Consider the following 21,065-nt stretch of genomic DNA (forward strand, 5'->3'; position numbering starts at 1 on the left):
CGAGGTGCGTGTGACGAGGTGCGTGTGACGAGGTGCGCGTGTGACGAGGCGCGTGTGACGAGGTGCGTGTGACGAGGTGCGTGTGACGAGGTGCGCATGTGACGAGGTGTGTGACGAGGTGCGTGTGACGAGGTGCGTGTGACGAGGTGCGTGTGACGAGGTGCGCGTGTGACGAGGTGCGTGTGACGAGGTGCGTGTGACGAGGTGCGTGTGACGAGGTGCGTGTGACGAGGTGCGCGTGTGACGAGGTGCGTGTGACGAGGTGCGTGTGGACGAGGTGCGCGTGTGACGAGGTGTGTGTGACGAGGTGTGTGTGACGAGGTGCGTGTGACGAGGTGCGCGTGTGACGAGGTGCGTGTGACGAGGTGCGCGTGTGACGAGGTGCGTGTGACGAGGTGCGTGTGACGAGGAGCGCGTGTGACGAGGTGCGTGTGACGAGGTGCGTGTGACGAGGTGCGTGTGTGACGAGGGTGCGTGTGACGGTGACGAGGTGTGTGTGACGAGGTGCGTGTGACGAGGTGCGTGTGTGACGAGGTGCGTGTGACGAGGTGTGTGTGTGACGAGGTGCGCGTGTGACGAGGTGCGTGTGACGAGGTGCGTGTGTGACGAGGTGCGTGTGACGAGGTGCGTGTGACGAGGCGTGTGTGACGAGGTGTGTGTGACGAGGTGCGTGTGACGAGGTGCGCGTGTGACGAGGTGCGTGTGACGAGGTGCGTGTGACGAGGTGTGTGTGACGAGGTGCGTGTGACGAGGTGCGCGTGTGACGAGGTGCGTGTGACGAGGTGCGTGTGACGAGGTGCGTGTGACGAGGTGCGTGTGACGAGGTGCGCGTGTGACGAGGCGCGTGTGACGAGGCGCGTGTGACGAGGTGCGCGTGTGACGAGGTGCGTGTGACGAGGTGCGTGTGACGAGGTGCGTGTGACGAGGTGTGTGTGTGACGAGGTGCGTGTGACGAGGTGCGTGTGACGAGGTGCGCGCGTGACGAGGTGCGTGTGACGAGGTGCGCGTGTGACGAGGTGCGTGTGACGAGGTGCGTGTGACGAGGTGCGCGCGTGACGAGGTGCGTGTGACGAGGTGCGCGTGTGACGAGGTGCGTGTGACGAGGTGCGCGTGTGACTAGGTGTGTGTGACGAGGTGCGTGTGACGAGGTGCGTGTGACGAGGTGCGCGTGTGACGAGGTGTGTGTGACGAGGTGTGTGTGACGAGGTGCGTGTGACGAGGTGCGCGTGTGACGAGGTGCGTGTGACGAGGTGCGCGCGTGACGAGGTGCGTGTGACGAGGTGCGTGTGACGAGGTGCGCGTGTGACGAGGTGCGTGTGACGAGGTGCGCGCGTGACGAGGTGCGTGTGACGAGGTGCGTGTGACGAGGTGTGTGTGACGAGGTGCGTGTGACGAGGTGCGCGTGTGACGAGGTGCGTGTGACGAGGTGCGTGTGACGAGGTGCGTGTGACGAGGTGCGTGTGACGAGGTGCGTGTGACGAGGTGCGCGCGTGACGAGGTGCGTGTGACGAGGTGCGTGTGACGGTGACGAGGTGCGTGTGACGAGGTGTGTGTGACGAGGTGCGCGTGTGACGAGGTGCGTGTGACGAGGTGCGTGTGACGGTGACGAGGTGCGTGTGACGAGGTGCGTGTGACGAGGTGCGTGTGACGAGGTGCGTGTGACGGTGACGAGGTGCGTGTGACGAGGTGTGTGTGACGAGGTGCGCGTGTGACGAGGTGTGTGTGTGACGAGGTGCGCGTGTGACGAGGTGCGTGTGACGAGGTGCGTGTGTGACGAGGTGCAAGTGACGAGGTGTGTGTGTGACGAGGTGTGTGTGTGACGAGGTGCGTGTGTGACGAGGTGCGTGTGACGAGGTGTGTGTGTGACGAGGTGCGCGTGTGACGAGGTGCGCGTGACGAGGTGCGTGTGTGACGAGGTGCCGTGTGACGAGGTGCGTGTGACGAGGTGCGTGTGTGACGAGGTGTGTGTGACGAGGTGCGTGTGACGAGGTGCGCGTGTGACGAGGTGCGTGTGACGAGGTGTGTGTGACGAGGTGCGTGTGACGAGGTGCGTGTGACGAGGTGCGTGTGACGAGGTGCGTGTGACGAGGTGCGCGTGACGAGGTGCGTGTGACGAGGTGCGCGTGTGACGAGGTGCGTGTGTGACGAGGTGCGTGTGACGAGGTGCGTGTGACGAGGTGCGCGTGTGACGAGGTGCGTGTGACGAGGTGCGTGTGACGAGGTGCGTGTGACGAGGTGCGTGTGACGAGGTGCGTGTGACGAGGTGCGCGTGACGAGGTGCGTGTGACGAGGTGCGCGTGTGACGAGGTGCGTGTGACGAGGTGCGTGTGACGAGGTGCGTGTGACGAGGTGCGTGTGACGAGGTGCGCGTGACGAGGTGCGTGTGACGAGGTGCGCGTGACGAGGTGCGCGTGACGAGGTGCGCGCGTGACGAGGTGCGCGCGCGACGAGGTGCGTGTGACGAGGTGCGTGTGACGAGGTGCGTGTGACGAGGTGCGTGTGACGAGTGTGCGCGTGTGACGAGGCGCGTGTGACGAGGTGCGTGTGACGAGGTGCGTGTGACGAGGTGCGCGTGTGACGAGGTGTGTGACGAGGTGCGTGTGACGAGGTGCGTGTGACGAGGTGCGTGTGACGAGGTGCGCGTGTGACGAGGTTGCGTGTGACGAGGTGCGTGTGACGAGGTGCGTGTGACGAGGTGCGCATGTGACGAGGTGTGTGACGAGGTGCGTGTGACGAGGTGCGTGTGACGAGGTGCGTGTGACGAGGTGCGCGTGTGACGAGGTGCGTGTGACGAGGTGCGTGTGACGAGGTGCGTGTGACGAGGTGCGCGTGTGACGAGGTGCGTGTGACGAGGTGCGTGTGACGAGGTGCGCGTGTGACGAGGTGGTGTGACGAGGTGTGTGACGAGGTGCGTGTGACGAGGTGCGCGTGTGACGAGGTGCGTGTGACGAGGTGCGCGTGTGACGAGGTGCGTGTGACGAGGTGCGTGTGACGAGGTGCGCGTGTGACGAGGTGCGTGTGACGAGGTGCGTGTGACGAGGTGCGTGTGTGACGAGGTGCGTGTGACGGTGACGAGGTGTGTGTGACGAGGTGCGTGTGACGAGGTGCGTGTGTGACGAGGTGCGTGTGACGAGGTGTGTGTGTGACGAGGTGCGCGTGTGACGAGGTGCGTGTGACGAGGTGCGTGTGTGACGAGGTGCGTGTGACGAGGTGCGTGTGACGAGGCGTGTGTGACGAGGTGTGTGTGACGAGGTGCGTGTGACGAGGTGCGCGTGTGACGAGGTGCGTGTGACGAGGTGCGTGTGACGAGGTGTGTGTGACGAGGTGCGTGTGACGAGGTGCGCGTGTGACGAGGTGCGTGTGACGAGGTGCGTGTGACGAGGTGCGTGTGACGAGGTGCGCGTGTGACGAGGCGCGTGTGACGAGGTGCGTGTGACGAGGTGCGTGTGACGAGGTGCGCATGTGACGAGGTGTGTGACGAGGTGCGTGTGACGAGGTGCGTGTGACGAGGTGCGTGTGACGAGGTGCGCGTGTGACGAGGTGCGTGTGACGAGGTGCGTGTGACGAGGTGCGTGTGACGAGGTGCGCGTGTGACGAGGTGCGTGTGACGAGGTGCGTGTGACGAGGTGCGCGTGTGACGAGGTGTGTGTGACGAGGTGTGTGTGACGAGGTGCGTGTGACGAGGTGCGCGTGTGACGAGGTGCGTGTGACGAGGTGCGCGTGTGACGAGGTGCGTGTGACGAGGTGCGTGTGACGAGGTGCGCGTGTGACGAGGTGCGTGTGACGAGGTGCGTGTGACGAGGTGCGTGTGTGACGAGGTGCGTGTGACGGTGACGAGGTGTGTGTGACGAGGTGCGTGTGACGAGGTGCGTGTGTGACGAGGTGCGTGTGACGAGGTGTGTGTGTGACGAGGTGCGCGTGTGACGAGGTGCGTGTGACGAGGTGCGTGTGTGACGAGGTGCGTGTGACGAGGTGCGTGTGACGAGGCGTGTGTGACGAGGTGTGTGTGACGAGGTGCGTGTGACGAGGTGCGCGTGTGACGAGGTGCGTGTGACGAGGTGCGTGTGACGAGGTGTGTGTGACGAGGTGCGTGTGACGAGGTGCGCGTGTGACGAGGTGCGTGTGACGAGGTGCGTGTGACGAGGTGCGTGTGACGAGGTGCGCGTGTGACGAGGCGCGTGTGACGAGGCGCGTGTGACGAGGTGCGCGTGTGACGAGGTGCGTGTGACGAGGTGCGTGTGACGAGGTGCGTGTGACGAGGTGTGTGTGTGACGAGGTGCGTGTGACGAGGTGCGTGTGACGAGGTGCGCGCGTGACGAGGTGCGTGTGACGAGGTGCGCGTGTGACGAGGTGCGTGTGACGAGGTGCGTGTGACGAGGTGCGCGCGTGACGAGGTGCGTGTGACGAGGTGCGCGTGTGACGAGGTGCGTGTGACGAGGTGCGCGTGTGACTAGGTGTGTGTGACGAGGTGCGTGTGACGAGGTGCGTGTGACGAGGTGCGCGTGTGACGAGGTGTGTGTGACGAGGTGTGTGTGACGAGGTGCGTGTGACGAGGTGCGCGTGTGACGAGGTGCGTGTGACGAGGTGCGCGCGTGACGAGGTGCGTGTGACGAGGTGCGTGTGACGAGGTGCGCGTGTGACGAGGTGCGTGTGACGAGGTGCGCGCGTGACGAGGTGCGTGTGACGAGGTGCGTGTGACGAGGTGTGTGTGACGAGGTGCGTGTGACGAGGTGCGCGTGTGACGAGGTGCGTGTGACGAGGTGCGTGTGACGAGGTGCGTGTGACGAGGTGCGTGTGACGAGGTGCGTGTGACGAGGTGCGCGCGTGACGAGGTGCGTGTGACGAGGTGCGTGTGACGGTGACGAGGTGCGTGTGACGAGGTGTGTGTGACGAGGTGCGCGTGTGACGAGGTGCGTGTGACGAGGTGCGTGTGACGGTGACGAGGTGCGTGTGACGAGGTGCGTGTGACGAGGTGCGTGTGACGAGGTGCGTGTGACGGTGACGAGGTGCGTGTGACGAGGTGTGTGTGACGAGGTGCGCGTGTGACGAGGTGTGTGTGTGACGAGGTGCGCGTGTGACGAGGTGCGTGTGACGAGGTGCGTGTGTGACGAGGTGCAAGTGACGAGGTGTGTGTGTGACGAGGTGTGTGTGTGACGAGGTGCGTGTGTGACGAGGTGCGTGTGACGAGGTGTGTGTGTGACGAGGTGCGCGTGTGACGAGGTGCGCGTGACGAGGTGCGTGTGTGACGAGGTGCGTGTGACGAGGTGCGTGTGACGAGGTGCGTGTGTGACGAGGTGTGTGTGACGAGGTGCGTGTGACGAGGTGCGCGTGTGACGAGGTGCGTGTGACGAGGTGTGTGTGACGAGGTGCGTGTGACGAGGTGCGTGTGACGAGGTGCGTGTGACGAGGTGCGTGTGACGAGGTGCGCGTGACGAGGTGCGTGTGACGAGGTGCGCGTGTGACGAGGTGCGTGTGTGACGAGGTGCGTGTGACGAGGTGCGTGTGACGAGGTGCGCGTGTGACGAGGTGCGTGTGACGAGGTGCGTGTGACGAGGTGCGTGTGACGAGGTGCGTGTGACGAGGTGCGTGTGACGAGGTGCGCGTGACGAGGTGCGTGTGACGAGGTGCGCGTGTGACGAGGTGCGTGTGACGAGGTGCGTGTGACGAGGTGCGTGTGACGAGGTGCGTGTGACGAGGTGCGCGTGACGAGGTGCGTGTGACGAGGTGCGCGTGACGAGGTGCGCGTGACGAGGTGCGCGCGTGACGAGGTGCGCGCGTGACGAGGTGCGTGTGACGAGGTGCGTGTGACGAGGTGCGTGTGACGAGGTGCGCGTGTGACGAGGCGCGTGTGACGAGGCGCGTGTGACGAGGTGCGTGTGACGAGGTGCGCGTGTGACGAGGTGTGTGACGAGGTGCGTGTGACGAGGTGCGTGTGACGAGGTGCGTGTGACGAGGTGCGCGTGTGACGAGGTGCGTGTGACGAGGTGCGTGTGACGAGGTGCGTGTGACGAGGTGCGCGTGTGACGAGGTGCGTGTGACGAGGTGCGTGTGACGAGGTGCGTGTGACGAGGTGCGCGTGTGACGAGGTGCGTGTGACGAGGTGCGCGTGTGACGAGGTGCGCGTGTGACGAGGTGCGTGTGACGAGGTGCGCGTGTGACGAGGTGCGTGTGACGAGGTGCGCGTGTGACGAGGTGCGTGTGACGAGGTGCGTGTGACGAGGTGCGCGTGTGACGAGGTGCGTGTGACGAGGTGCGTGTGACGAGGTGCGTGTGTGACGAGGTGCGTGTGACGGTGACGAGGTGTGTGTGACGAGGTGCGTGTGACGAGGTGCGTGTGTGACGAGGTGCGTGTGACGAGGTGTGTGTGTGACGAGGTGCGCGTGTGACGAGGTGCGTGTGACGAGGTGCGTGTGTGACGAGGTGCGTGTGACGAAGTGCGTGTGACGAGGCGCGTGTGACGAGGTGTGTGTGACGAGGTGCGTGTGACGAGGTGCGTGTGACGAGGTGCGTGTGACGAGGTGCGCGTGTGACGAGGTGCGTGTGACGAGGTGCGCGTGTGACGAGGTGCGTGTGACGAGGTGCGCGTGTGACGAGGTGCGCGTGTCGGTGACGAGGTGCGTGTGACGAGGTGCGCGTGTGACGAGGTGCGCGTGTGACGAGGTGCGTGTGACGAGGTGCGTGTGACGAGGTGCGTGTGTGACGAGGTGCGTGTGACGAGGTGTGTGTGTGACGAGGTGCGCGTGTCGGTGACGAGGTGCGTGTGACGAGGTGCGCGTGTGACGAGGTGCGCGTGTGCGTTGTGTGGCCTTGCAGCAGCGTGTTCACGGGCTCGGCCGTGTGCATGTACAGCATGGCGGACGTCCGCCGCACCTTCCTGGGCCCCTTTGCCCATAAGGAGGGCCCCAGCCACAAGTGGGTGGCGTACCAGGGCCGCGTGCCCTACCCGCGCCCTGGCACCGTGAGTCCCTCGCCGCTAAACGTGTGTTCGCGTGCGCTCGTTATCCATGAACAAAGCAATCGCCAGAATAATAACACGTGCACACACGCGCACGAACTCTATACGCAGCTAACCAGGCGTTCAGCCACCAAGAATTACATACGCATACCGGCAGACTAATGGGATGCGCGGTTTAGCGGCATTTGTGGTTTCAAACATTTCACTTGTCGACGGGGGGGGGGATATACCTTTGGAAAATTCGACGCACAAATATTTTGGGGTTTCTGATGAATTCCATTCAATTTGAGTGGGATAATAAATGTATTTAATAACCCTCAGAATTGTGACCACGTGCTTCTAGCCCATTGGGTAAACCACGGATGTTGTTGTAAATAGTCCTTTGCTCTGACGTGTTTTTAATTTAGGGAAGTTACACGGTGTACGGTGTGTTTAAGAGCAGCATAAACATTTAACCTTGAATAATTTTTCACACAAAGCTGGCATGTATCCATGTGAACACTCACGCTCATATTCACATGCTCACGTAAATGTCAACCCCTTATCAGTGCCTACCTTATTACAGACCAATTAAGACTTTATTTGGTCACCCCGTGCCCTTATAAATATCAACGTTCATCCTACAAAGTTCCATCATCAGGGAGAAACACAAACAAATAGACAATTATTTTTTGTTGTTGCCTGTATTGAAACGGCTGTACGCCGTATGGACCTGAAAACTAAATTTCCCTGTGCAGGAATACTGGTAAACCGTATGGGTTGACAGGTATGCACTCAAACACTCACACACTCAGACATTCACAAACACACACTCAGACACTCATACACTCAGACACGCATACATACACACTCAGACACACATTAACACACACACTCAGACACTCACACACGCATACATACAAAGATCCCCCGTGTAGCCTTGACAGACTGTAGGGGCAAGTGCTGTTAGCGAGCACCTATGAAGGCCGGCACAGCACACGAGGGGGTGGATGGCCAACACCACGCCCGGCCGCCTTTGTCTCCCTAGTGACGATGTTTACACATCGCACCAGGTACTCATTTGAGGCTGAGTCGACCTAGGGAAGGCCCAGGCCCGGTTCAGATAATCGTCACCGGTGTTGGCCGTGAGCGGGAATCGAACCCGGGTCACCAGGTTCGTAGCGCAGCGCGCTAACCGCTACACTACCGCTCCCCACACACATACATACACACACTCACACTCAAACACTCACACAAACACTCAGACACTCACACACTCAGTCACTCAGACACACACTTAGATACGGCACCAGGTACTCATTTGAGTCTACACACCCAGACACTCACACACACACCCAGACATTCACACACACACTCAGACACTCACACACACAGACTCAGACACTCACACACAAAGACACACACACTCAGACACTCACCAATACCAATGACACTCACACACACACACGCGCTGATCTACCTGTGCGTGCGCCGCAGTGCCCGAGTCGCATATTCGGGGGGTTTGAGTCGACGAAGGCCTTCCCGGACGAGGTGGTCAGCTTCGTGAAGGGCCACCCGCTGATGCTGCACCCGGTGCGGCCCGCGGCTCAGCGGCCGCTGCTGCTGCAGACCGACGTGGGGTACCGCTTCACGCAGATCGTCGTGGACCGCGTGGAGGCCGACGACGGCCACTACGACGTCATGTTCATCGCCACCGGTCAGCGGCGACGCGGGGCGCTTCTCTCTGTGACGTCTCTCTGGGGGTGGGGCGAGCGTGGCGCTTCTCTCTGTGTCGTCTCTCTGTGACGTCTCTCTGTGTCGTCTCTCTGTGTCGTCTCTCTGTGTCGTCTCTCTGTGTCGTCTCTCTGTGATGTCTCTCTGTGATGTCTCTCTGTGATGTCTCTCTGTGATGTCTCTCTGTGACGTCTCTCTGTGACGTCTCTCTGTGTCGTCTCTCTGTGTCGTCTCTCTGTGTCGTCTCTCTGTGTCGTCTCTCTGTGATGTCTCTCTGTGTCGTCTCTCTGTCGTCTCTCTGTGTCGTCTCTCTGTGTCGTCGCTCTGTGTCGTCTCTCTGTGATGTCTCTCTGTCTCGTCTCTCTGTGATGTCTCTCTGTGTCGTCTCTCTGTGATGTCTCTCTGGGGGTGTGTCTCTCTGTGTCGTCTCTCTGGGGGTGGGGCGAGCGTGGTGCGTCTCTCTGTGACGTCTCTCTGTGACGTCTCTCTGTGTCGTCTCTCTGTGTCGTCGCTCTGTGTCGTCTCTCTGTGATGTCTCTCTGTCTCGTCTCTCTGTGATGTCTCTCTGTGTCGTCTCTCTGTGATGTCTCTCTGGGGGTGTGTCTCTCTGTGTCGTCTCTCTGGGGGTGGGGCGAGCGTGGTGCGTCTCTCTGTGACGTCTCTCTGTGACGTCTCTCTGTGTCGTCTCTCTGTGATGTTCTCGTCATGGAGCGCAAACCATCGCGTGAACTCCGTCATCCTCGCAGCAGCAGCTTTTGGCTGGCCATCGAACAAAGGCGGTGGTCACCGCGTCATCGCGCGGCGCTTTCAGATGCACTTCTTTGGCCGTCTGGAACGCTCTTCCTTCCGATATTAGGAAGCCACTGGAGCTATGCATTTTTAAATAATCGAGATTGAATACTCATTTCTTTAGAACTGCTTTTTGTGTTTAGTTTGCTGTCTTTCCCATGGCTGGCGATGCAATAGCCACCAGCAGTGGCTGAGCCACTCCCATGGTGAATCACCGTATCCACTGTGAGGGTAAAGGTGCGGGCCTGGAATTGCTTGCTTAAGGCGCCGCTGGTCGAAAGACCTCCGCTAGAGGCAACTCCAGAGAGAGCCTGTCTGGAGAGTACTTGGCCTACTCTTCCACGCCGGACAGATGTCTTGGTAGAGGGGAGAGTAACCCACACTTTACCCTACCATGCATGAGCTGCCGATCGACTGCTGTGTGCTCCTTTCATGCTGCTGGGGCGCACAGCAGCAGGGGATTTAAACTAAATCTTGTGCATTGGGTCAACTGGTAAAATGCTTTACCCGCTCTCAAGTGAGAGTGATGTAATTTGTAAGAATTAGCCATTGTAGTGCGTGATGAGTGTTACACACACTTGCGTGTCATATAAGCATTGTGTCATGTGATGTGTGCGGTGCTTGTGGTGTGCGGTGGCATGGGGTGGGTGGGTGGGGCGGAGGGGGAGCGGTGGTGCAGCGGTTAGCGCTTCCCTGCGCTACGAACCCAACAACCGGAGTTCGATTCCCGCTCACGGCCAACAGCAGTGACGATTATCTGAACCGGTCTTGGGCCTCCCCTAGGTCGATTCAGCCTCAAATGAGTACCTGATGCGGTGTGTAAACATCGCCACTAGGGAGACAAAGGCGGCCGTGCGTGGTGCTAGCCACCCATCCCCTTCGTGTGCCGTGCCGGCCTTCATAGGCGCTCTAACGTCAACTTGCCCCAACAGTCTGTTAAGGCTACACGGGGGATCTTTGTCTTTGTGTGCGGTGCGTGCCGCGTGGCAAATGCAGACGTGGGCACCGTGCTCAAGGTGGTGTCGGTGCCGCGCCAGACCTGGCAGGACTTGGAGGAGGTTCTTCTCGAGGAGATCCAGGTCTTCAAGGTTCGTCTGCACCTTCAGGGATGAAGGCCGCAAGCACAGAGCGGAGTTTCTATTTGTAGCCCTGCAGTGAAATGGTGGCAAATGCCGGTAGCGATGACATCACACTCGACCTAATAATTGCCACTGGCCCAATTATTAGAGCGATGCACATTCATGGGGTTTATTGCTACCTTGCACAGACCTGCACTGACCTCTGCTGCTCACAGCGTTGTCTCACAGCTTTATAGCAACCCTATAGCAACCCTATAGCAACCTATAGTAACCTAACCTATAGCTCCCCTATAGAAACCTATAGCAACCCTATAGAAACCTATAGCACCCTATAGCAACCTATAGCTCTCCTATAGAAACCTATAGCACCCTATAGCAACCTTATAACAGCCCTATAGCAACCCTATAGCAACCCTATAGCAATCAGTAACCTATAGCAGCCTATAACAACCCAAAGCCCACCGCGTCATCTCACAACCCCATAGCAACCCTATATCAACCTGTCAGCCCTACAGCAGCAGCCTGTTTGTTGATGCTGTCGCCCATCCAAGCACTATCCAGGCTCAGGCCTGCTTAGCTCCCCAGAACGCATGAGGAGATGTGGTCGCAGGCCTTTGGTTAAACTATAATTCAACGTAAACACAAATTTGTGCTGGTTGTGAATGCATTGTGGTGTTTATTTACTTACTCATTTCAGTCGTCATTTGTGTGTTTTCTACTTAGGAACCTGAACCCATCTTGAGCATGGAAATCTCATCAAAGCTGGTGAGTTCCCTAACGCATTTTCAAAAGTGCCCTGTGTACGATTCAATGTTGTTTTCACAAACAATACCTTTTTTAATCACTACTGCTTGGTGCCAGTAATGTAAGCGGATTCAACAGTCGGGAAATAGGCTTCAACGTGAGCGAACGTTGCTCGAGTTTACATTAAAAAAACCAACGCACACGAAGATGAGTGTTTAAAAAAAAAGAGTTTCAACCAAATCCCCCGACTGGCCCAGGTGGCCCCCGGGCACCATCTAAACGTTGCATCCACGCCTCCTGGGACTGTCCCGCCATGAGGACGTTCTGTGGTTAAATTACCGATCTGTACAGCGTGATGTCTGGCACCGAGATAATACCCAACATTGTATCCTGAGCTCCTGGAAGAACCACGGGAACCCCCCTCATTCACCCTTTGGCATAACTCCCGATTCGTCCTCGCAGCTTTAGAACACCTGAGTCGGAGTTGACCCAGGTATAGGGCCCCCTTGTGAATGCCACTCCAGAGACCCTGAGTTCACTTGACCGAACTTGAAACGAGACCGACTCCCCCTCCCCCCTCCTCTTCCCCCTTCCTTCCCCGAAGAAAATGGATCTGACGCACCACGCACCGCGTACCGCTACGGTCCCACGCGTCTGCGCTGGTTGTCTGTCCGAGCCACCTGTCCCTCTATGCACGGCTCACCTGTCGCAGAAGTTGTACACCACCCGTGGTTGGATCAATAACAATGATTTTTAAACAAAATAGCTTCAACACAAATGTCCCCGACTGATTTCCATGTTTTAGGGACACGGAGATCCCGGAAAAGGGAGCTGGCGTGCGTGACTTGCCGGAGAAGCCGTGGGTTTTCACCAAGTCGGCGTTATGGCTTTGTCGCTAGTAAACTCTCTCCTGGCAGCAGAGGCGGATCTGGAAAGTGCCCAAGGGTGGAAAGTTCGTTCATAAATGGCAGCCTTTTAAAATAGGGTCAACAATAATAACAATAATCAAAAAAATATTTAAAAAAAATTATCCGTTAAATATCAATAAAACACCAATACTCGTGGGGGAGGGGGTTAATGACCCCCATCTCCCCAGTCGCCCCCCACTTGGATGCGCCACTACTAGCGTGGCACGGCAGAGCCTGGACATGGCACACACAGCGCGCGCGCTGCGCCTCTTCTTGCCGTCTCTTGACCACAGCAATACCTCTACATCGGCTCGAGCGGCGGGCTCACGCAGCTGGCGCTGCACCGCTGCGGGGTGTACGGCAAGGCGTGCGCCGAGTGCTGCCTCGCCCGGGACCCCTACTGCGCCTGGGACGGCGCCTCCTGCACGCGATACTTCCCCAGCTCGCGCAGGTTGCCCGCCGCCGCCGCCACGCTCTCGCCGCGTCCTCAAGCTGCCTGTGACGTTACGGGCAGTTCTGCTGCAAACGCCTGTTGGCTTTCATAACGCGGATTGGATGTAGAGCACGAATCGAGTGCACGGAACTGCGTCGCGCGAGGAGGAATAAGCGGTGTGTGCGGCATCCTCGGCGTGGCATCGCGCAAGGCGTTGGGATGCTGCTGGATGCTTGTAGATGCTACCCACTCGCCTCAGTCTGTGCTCAACCTGCATACGCATCTCACGTGTTTTCGTGTATTGTGCTTTATATCCTCTACTATATATTATTCATTATAACGCGATTTTTCCACAATGCGGTGTTCTTCAGGAATGCAACTACCGCGTTACAGGAGAACAGACTGTATAACTACAAATTTATTGTAAATATTTGTTATTTTACCAGGTAAGGCCCACTGAGCTACATAGCTCTTTTTCAGAAGTGACCTGGCCACAAATGATAGCTCAACGAAGTGGCTTATCATCATGTGGAAATTTCTAGCAGCCAAATACTCTAAACGCGTGATGTTGATTCTAAATTTGGAGGGAAAACCGGAGGACCCAGAGAAAAATCCACGCGACCACGGAGAGAGAGAGAGACACGCAAACTCCAAATATACAGCAGGCGTCAGGGTCGGGGGCGAACCCGTTACTTCCTGTATACCTGGCGAGGTTGTTAACATCTCGCCACTGGGGCGCCCATGACGATGCTATTGTGCAGCTGTGAGCATTACCATCACGGTTTTTGCTTTCGCAGCAGGAGGTCACGGCGGCAGGACGTTCGCAACGGAGACCCCCTCACTCAGTGCTCCGACCAGTACTACTCACGTAAGTGTGCGACAGTGCTTCAAACAATGACTACTCGCGACCTCGTCGTGCCGGCCGCGAGCACCTGGATCCAGGGCCCAGCAGCCTTGCGCTGCTCCTGCTCCGGCAGATTTTCAGATAATGTGATGTTATAAAGTAAAACTTGCGTTTATATATTTGTGACGTCTCATAAGTTATTGAGAAATCCACGGGATTCCAGAGAATGGCACAGAGCTAGTCTTTATACTCACATGGGCATTTTGTGAATAACCGTCTTTCCAATAAAATGTGTCATACGTGTTTTGTTTTTTCAAACACAGCAAGTTTGCTTTTCGTATTATTAAGCACAAAGTGGTGGATTTGTCCTTTCTCCAGAGACAAAATAATTATGCAAGACAATACACCTCCTTCCAGTATCAATCCCTCGGCACAAAAATAAATTCGTTTTTTTTACACATCCAATCTTTCACCAGCAATTGGTTCAGCACGTGCAAACTCTGGACGGGCTTATGACGTTCTCTGTCTCACCGGCAAGGTTCCCCACTTCTGTCAGACAACGATTTCCCAGTCCGACGCGAAACCACACAACACGTCACGCAAAATAACCACGAGCGCCATTGTAGAGGATGTACGTGCGTTGAACTTCCTACGCGCCATACGTAGCCAACCATTGCTCATCGGAGGTGCGCGGCGGGCGGGAGGGGGGAGACACCAATCTCAACACGACAACAACAACAACAACAAGCGGCCTGCTTGAGTGCTGTGTGTGTGGCTTCAGTGGCTGGGGATGCAGAGAGCATGGAGGAGCAGCTGGTGTACGGAGTGGAGAACAGCAGCCTGCTGCTGGAGTGCCTCCCCAAGTCCCAGCAAGCGCACGTCTCATGGCTCCTCGGCAAGCCCAGCGGCCAGTCCGCCAAGAACGAGGTGACCGCCTCCACTCCCCACCGCCAGCGTCGTTGGCAGGCAGCTTCCCCGTTAGTGACGTTGGCGTGGAGAGCGTCGCGGGCAGCAGCTGCCTATGAACCTTCGACGTGGGGGTTGTGTTTCCGTCAGTGAGTGGGAATGAATACGTCGGTACTTTGGGCTTTCTTCCGCGAGACTTTGTTGTGTCAATGCAGCGTCAGTGGTGCTAACAGAGTAGTGGCACGGTTTGGTGTTGTGGTGGAGAAGGGTAAAGTGCAACTGTGGGTGTTGGTGAAAGCTCCCAGTTGGAGATGTTAAACCATCGGTTTCGAGAATATTTTATTTCTCACAAAGCAGTTGTTCAAACTATCGTTAACTAGTCACCAAAATAGCGATATAAATATATCGGCACTGCTACAATATGGCATAAAGAAATATAGTTAATATTGAGGGGCATCACTCGAAAAGTTAATCTTCTAAAAGTTTATAATTAAGGTTTTTTGGTTAGATCGCGTAACTACAAATGCGTCGTAACCCTCCACCACCCGAGGGATTTACATCCAGCATCATCCAGCATCATCAGACGATTTGGCAAATTGCCCGATGATGCTTGGTGTAATTACCAGCGAAACGCCGCACTACTCAAATTGTAATTGTTGTGGATTTACTCTTCAACACACCGGTGGGCTGAAGTAGTAACTAATTGGCGTTTTATTTACGTGACAGATCCCTTACTAATTGGCTGTGTAGGGTGGTGGAGGGTTACGACGCATTTATACTTACGCGATCTACGTGACTTAACCGAAAGAACCAAAGAATAATTCATAAAGTTTGTTAAACTTACAAGGTTTGAAAACTAAATGGAAGCAACAAGAGTGTGAACATTTGGAGGCAGATTTGTTATTATATCAGCAGACCCACATCGCAAAAAAACTTAACAAACAGCAAAGAGGGAAACAACTGAATAAAAAATCTATATGTTTAGACTGAGAAGATGTTAATTACGTGCTAAGAATAAATAAAATAGACGACCAACATCGGGGAAGCAAATCCACAGCGGTGAATTCCAGGCGGGTGTGGGTAGCAGGTTGCTATTTTTCCACCCGTCTTGCAAATCAGATCGTGTGAATTTTGAGATGTTAACGCTTCAATGACAAAGTGAATCAGGGCTCCTCCTGGTTCTAAATCATGAGTGCAGTAGCACTTGGCAGTACGGTGCGGCGGTAGGAGATATATATTTTGTATTTCATCCTCGAAAAAATACCAGACCATAACTTTGTACCGTGCCTTTAGATTTTTTGTATCGTACCTTTGAGAACATTTTCGTATCGTACCAGTACGGTAAGATTTTGTACCTTATACCATAGAAAAAAAAGAAAATAAGGGATAGATGACAAGCAAGCTTTATAGTATATTGTTTTGCCTGATTTATATTTTGCTGAATGCTTCTTACCCTTAAACAAAAACAATATTCTGTTAACATGTTTGATTGTTTTGTTAGAATTGACAAAAAAACACATTTAAATCCAAAATTGCATAATTTTAAAATGTCAATTGAAAACGCTTAAAATTATCATTCGTTATCCACGCTAAGTGGCATTTTGAGAAAGGAATCTTGCCTGCCATTTTAGTTTTTGATAATTGACTTGTTAAATTATTGTAGACAATATAGTAGAATGATTAGCAGAAAATAATTGGTCACCTGAGTTGGTACAGAAAGGGTACATAAAACAATGTCTGTACTTTCGTACCGTTCCTGATGACAAAAATACTGTACCGAAATATCATACCGTAGTTAAGAACCAAAACATCCTGTATTGTGCCGTAATGTTGTATTGTACCGTACTGCTCCTCTTACCTGCTGTACACACTGTACGCACTTTGGCAATGTCCTCGTTCGTGGGGTTTCTCCCACGGAGCCTCGTGACCTCATTCATTGCAAATTAGCACGAACTGATTGATGCGTGCGAGAAAACTTTACTTGTAATAAACCCTGCAGAAGCAATACCAAATTAATGACCACACCTGGAGGAAGTGGGGCTATTTTTAGAGCTACTGTTTAAAAATCAATTGTTAAGTAAAAAAACCCGTCATACATGCGTTAAGCATCAAACCTCTTATCCGAGACATCACGATCAGGATGTGATTGGGCTTTGTGTTTTACTCTCTGAGTTCCGTCCAATTATTCAAAGAGAAAGGAGTGAACACAACTGCATCGACGGTCTCCGGTGAAATTCAGCGGCCCCCTTCCGCGCGTCGTTATCCGCCGCGGCGTGCGTCCCGCGTCTCCTTTTGACTCGGCCCTTTCACCCCCACCCCCTCCACCCCCCCGCAGGTGACGCTGGACGACCGCGTGGTGAAGACGGCCCACGGCCTGCTCTTCCGCGGCACGCTGCGCAGGGACACGGGCTCCTACCTGTGCCGCGCCTCGGAGCACGGCTTCGCGCAGACCCTGCGGCGCTTCCGCCTCGAGGTGATCGACGCCGCGCAGCTCGAAGAGCTCCTGCGGAAGGAGGACGAGGCCATGTCCAGGGCCAGGATCGCGCAGGCGACGGAGGGCGCCGGCTCCTCGCCGCCGCCGCTGTCGTCCTTGCCGGGCGCCGCACCGTCGCGCCGGCTCTGGTACCGCGACTTCATGCAGCTCATCAACCACCCGACGCTGGGCGGCGTCGACGACTTCTGCGAGCAGGTGTGGCATCGCGAGCGGCGGCACCGCGGCCGGCAGGGCAAGGGACGGCACCACGGAGGCTTCGGCCACGCAAAGTGGAAGCACCTCCAGGACGGCAAGAAGGGACGCAACCGTCGCACGCACGAGCCCGAGAGGTCTCCGCGCAGCGTGGGCCCCTGACTGTGGTGGGCGCGTGGCGCGTGGTGCGTGGCACAGCATGGCTTCTCACCTGCAAACCCCATGCTGTGACATGCTGGGGTTTTTAATCATCGTCATCGTTGATTTGTCATCGCCTTTTCAAAAAGACTTTTCGTCGTTCTTGTGCAAGTGGTATCTCCATTAAGCTCGTGTACATTAAAAAAGAAAACTATTAAACCGTCGTTTAAATATTCCAAAAAAAAAGGCATGTGGGGTGGGAATTTGTTCTCGCTTATTCGAAAATTGTCTGAAGATTGATTTTGCTGTTTTATCCAATGTACATAGTCAGGTTTGTCTGAAATTGTTGTTGTGCGCATTTCACATTTTTTCCGCCTATGGCCACCCAACCTTCGTGAGCGTTTCTTCTCGGGCAGTTCATGGTGAACCACTGACGCACAAGAGCACAATGCGTGTCTGGGAGTTACAACTCGTACGTGGACCGATACGCATCTACAAAGGTTTTGACGTACGCTCGTTAAAACGCTTTTTTTTTTAAATACCGTGAAAGGAAGTAAATATTTTGATTTAAAGCTTTCGTGACTGCAGGGATTCATATTCTTGGTTCTTTTGGTAAAGTCACGTAGAAGGGAAATAATAAAATAATAAAAATATAAAACAATTAAATTCTCAACGACGTTTCGACTGCAACACAAGCAATCATCATCAGGTATGAAATCCACAACAAGAAAATTTGAAAAAGTGGCGTTTTTTTCTTAACGTCAGCACCACGGACAGCGATTTCGCTGATGATTGCTTGTGTTGCAGTCGAAACGTAGTGATAATTTTGTTTAATATTTATATTATTTTATTATTTCCCTTCTACGTGACTTTACCGAAAGAACCAAGAATATGAAGTAAATATTCTTAGATTACCACTTCCGTGGTGTATGGGTGTCATGGCGGTCCAGTACTAAATGCTCTCATCAAAGTAGTATTAAGTCACAAGGTTAATATTTCAGAGAATACCGGAGAGAATCATACAGTCCCATTACAACAACAATACTAATGATGTCCTTAGTTTTATCCAGCTAAGCCTCGCCGAGTCTCAAGAATATTTCCTTAAAGAGAGGTCCCTGCATTGGGATGTTTGTCCAGTTCCATTAATGAGTGGGAACAACAACAAAAAACATGAGAAAACGCGCTGCGCATACCAGGGTCTTACTGTCGAAGCTCTAGACAGATGGATTCTAAAACCTCTTTCTGTACTGCCAACCTTACACTACTTGGAATTCACCGGAAATCTCCCATTCACCTTTTAACCAGGCTTAAACCTATAATAGAGGTTTTTGTTGGGTAAGATCGTGTAAACATAAATGTGTCGTTAAGCCCCCCACCGCCCAACACAGCCAATTAGTAAGGTTTGTAATTTAAATTGTAAACGTTGTGGGTTTACTCTCCAACACACAAGCGGAGTGTTGGACTAGTAACTAATTTGCATGTTTTGTTTACGTGACAGACCTTACCAATTGGCTGTGCCGGTTGGTGGTGGGTTTCACGACACAATTATATTCATGCGATCTTACCCCCCAAAAAACCTTAATGGATAATATTGGTCACGACGACCTACGTGTTAACCAGGCTTAGACCTGCTCAGCTTCCAAGATCCAGTGAACCCTAGCTGTAGACAACTTAAGAGCATTATTGAAAGCACAATCTCACATCAAATATCGTAGCTTGGTCAACAAATGACCCTAGCAAAATCTTGTGAACATTTGGGGCAGTCTCATAAGGATAACTATTTCTAGGAGTAAGCCTCCCATTTACCTGCACAACTTAAAAAGCACAATCTTGTAAATTCCTGCCTTGGAGCATTTCAGACAAAGTCAGCTAACATGAATTCAGGTGTTTTCTCTTCTAAGAATCTTGACTCGATATGTTTCAATACGCACGCGCATGTGACAAAATCATCATCTTTTGGGTCTCATGTTGAGTGGGTTTTGTGTCTGGTCACGCTGTTTTAGTATGCGTAGGTGAGAGCGGGCAGGCTGGCGCATTTGTCAGTCGTCTCAGGCAGTTAACTCGTAACACTTGGGTCTGTCCCGTGACCACCTGTCAGCGAGCCTTCAACAATCTCCACATGGCCCCAAGGTTCATCTAGCCTGGCACAAGCTCTGTGGTGTCATCACTGCCGCTTCGTGGCGGACGGTGGTGGTGGTTGTTGTTGTTGTCGTTGCAGGGCAGGTGAGGGTTGGTGGCAGTGTTTCCTCTGTCCCTCACGAGGGGACAAGGCCAACAGGAGCTTGAGTTCTGTGGCTTCTCGACCAGTTCACCAAAATAATGATGTTGGTTACAGCTCTGCCACAATGCCAGTTGCACAATTGGGATATTGCTTTTTCACAATCCAAAACAACCATTTAAACGTGACATGTATATTTGAATGGCTGAAGTCATAATACAAGAATAGCGTTTTCCTACTGCGTTGGTAATAGCTGCTTGACGTTTCATTGGATGCCATACGCCTAACTTAAGGTCTGTGCGTAATAGTGCAAGCGATGGGTGCACTACAGATGCTTAATAATTGGTGGGTGCACCACAACTCGTGTCTCACATGCTGACGACTTGTGCGCAGTATTCTGTTGAACGAGCTGCATTGTTACAGACCGGTGCTACGTGCTGATCTCTCTGGGGGGGCGGGGGGGGGGGGAATGCTTCCATGGACTTACCAGCATGGCTGAAGACGACAAGTAGGAGGTGGCTGGTGGAGTGGAATTATTCGGGGGGAGGGGGGGGGGGCGCCTTTTCCCTGGAATGCCCTGGGTTGTGGTGCCTTCCACCTGAGGTCATGGAGAGGGCACCGTCCGAGTCACCAGTTCAGGTGACGGGCGGCCGAGTGATATTCTAATAGAGTAGAACCCCTCTTAACGACTGAAATTGGTTCCACGCACTCGGTCGTTAAGTGATTTGGTCGTTAAAGCAAATACTAGGAAATCCATGTTAAAGGCTTAATTTGTCACCCCAAAAACGTACTTTATAATAATTAAGCTATGTATATTAATGGAAAAATACAAATATTATAAATACATAATATTAAAAGAAACATGGTTAATCGATACATTCATTACTATTTACTGTACTTACAACAGCCCGTCGTTAACAGGGGAATGGTCGGTAAGTGAACACATTGGTCTCCATAGAGGCCCGTCGTGAAGCGGTCAGTCGTGAAGAGGGGTTCTGCTGTACCACGACATCAGCACACAAAGTGAAAGGAGGCAGAGAACATATTTGGTTTTACTTTTGAACTGACAAGTCAAACTTGCATCTCGGCTTTGCTTGTCATCAGCACGGATCGCGATAGAATGAATGAACCCACAACCAGTGAATGAATTCCCGGGCCTATCGACGATCCCCCCACCCAGCCATGCGATGAACATTGAGGGTGCTGGTATCTTCCTGGGTGAGCAAATAACAGTGTTGGCGTTACGTTTTATTGGTGTAGCCCTGCAAGTTGTGGGCTTCTGAGCACAGTCAAACTTGGCGCGCACAACCATTATCAATAGTAATTTGTTGAAGAATATTTATAATATGTAAAGCAAACAAGTTTTTTTATATACATATATATAAGCGATTAAATGATAGAACGTTGTGAAAATTGATCGGATTGGTTACAATCATGTTTTTACTGAGGTTACAATGCGAATCCTGTAACTCGAGTTGGCTCACATTTTCACTGGCGTTTCAGAACATTGAATAGAAATAAGAAAATATTAGAAGTGCTTGTGTCAGCAAAGGTACAGATCAAGGTACAGGTTTTTCCAAATGATATTCTGGACGTATTGGCGGTACACCGGTGCAGCATAGCACTCAACGGTCCTCATGAAACAGCCTGAA

At 54.0% G+C, this 21,065-nt stretch overlaps 1 protein-coding gene across 3 annotated transcripts in view; it reads left to right on the forward strand.

The window, feature by feature from the left end:
* Positions 1–19,858, forward strand: part of LOC133351603 (semaphorin-3A-like) — a 125,192-nt gene extending 105,334 nt beyond the window's left edge. For 2 of the 3 annotated variants that reach the window (XM_061566923.1, XM_061566924.1), the window contains exons 11-18: positions 6,814–6,958; positions 8,432–8,651; positions 10,454–10,545; positions 11,260–11,301; positions 12,482–12,639; positions 13,419–13,489; positions 14,247–14,392; positions 16,707–19,858. In XM_061566923.1, the coding sequence (XP_061422907.1) occupies positions 6,814–6,958; positions 8,432–8,651; positions 10,454–10,545; positions 11,260–11,301; positions 12,482–12,639; positions 13,419–13,489; positions 14,247–14,392; positions 16,707–17,219 (1,387 nt within the window). In that variant the 3' untranslated portion in view covers positions 17,220–19,858. The remainder of the gene's footprint in view (positions 1–6,813; positions 6,959–8,431; positions 8,652–10,453; positions 10,546–11,259; positions 11,302–12,481; positions 12,640–13,418; positions 13,490–14,246; positions 14,393–16,706) is intronic. The other variant, XM_061566925.1, reaches the window with a different exon arrangement.
* Positions 19,859–21,065: the final 1,207 nt, after the last annotated feature.

Source organism: Lethenteron reissneri, chromosome 38 (genome assembly GCF_015708825.2).
Source record: "Lethenteron reissneri isolate LAM-NWPU_2019-01 chromosome 38, ASM1570882v1, whole genome shotgun sequence".
Taxonomy (NCBI): domain Eukaryota; kingdom Metazoa; phylum Chordata; class Hyperoartia; order Petromyzontiformes; family Petromyzontidae; genus Lethenteron; species Lethenteron reissneri.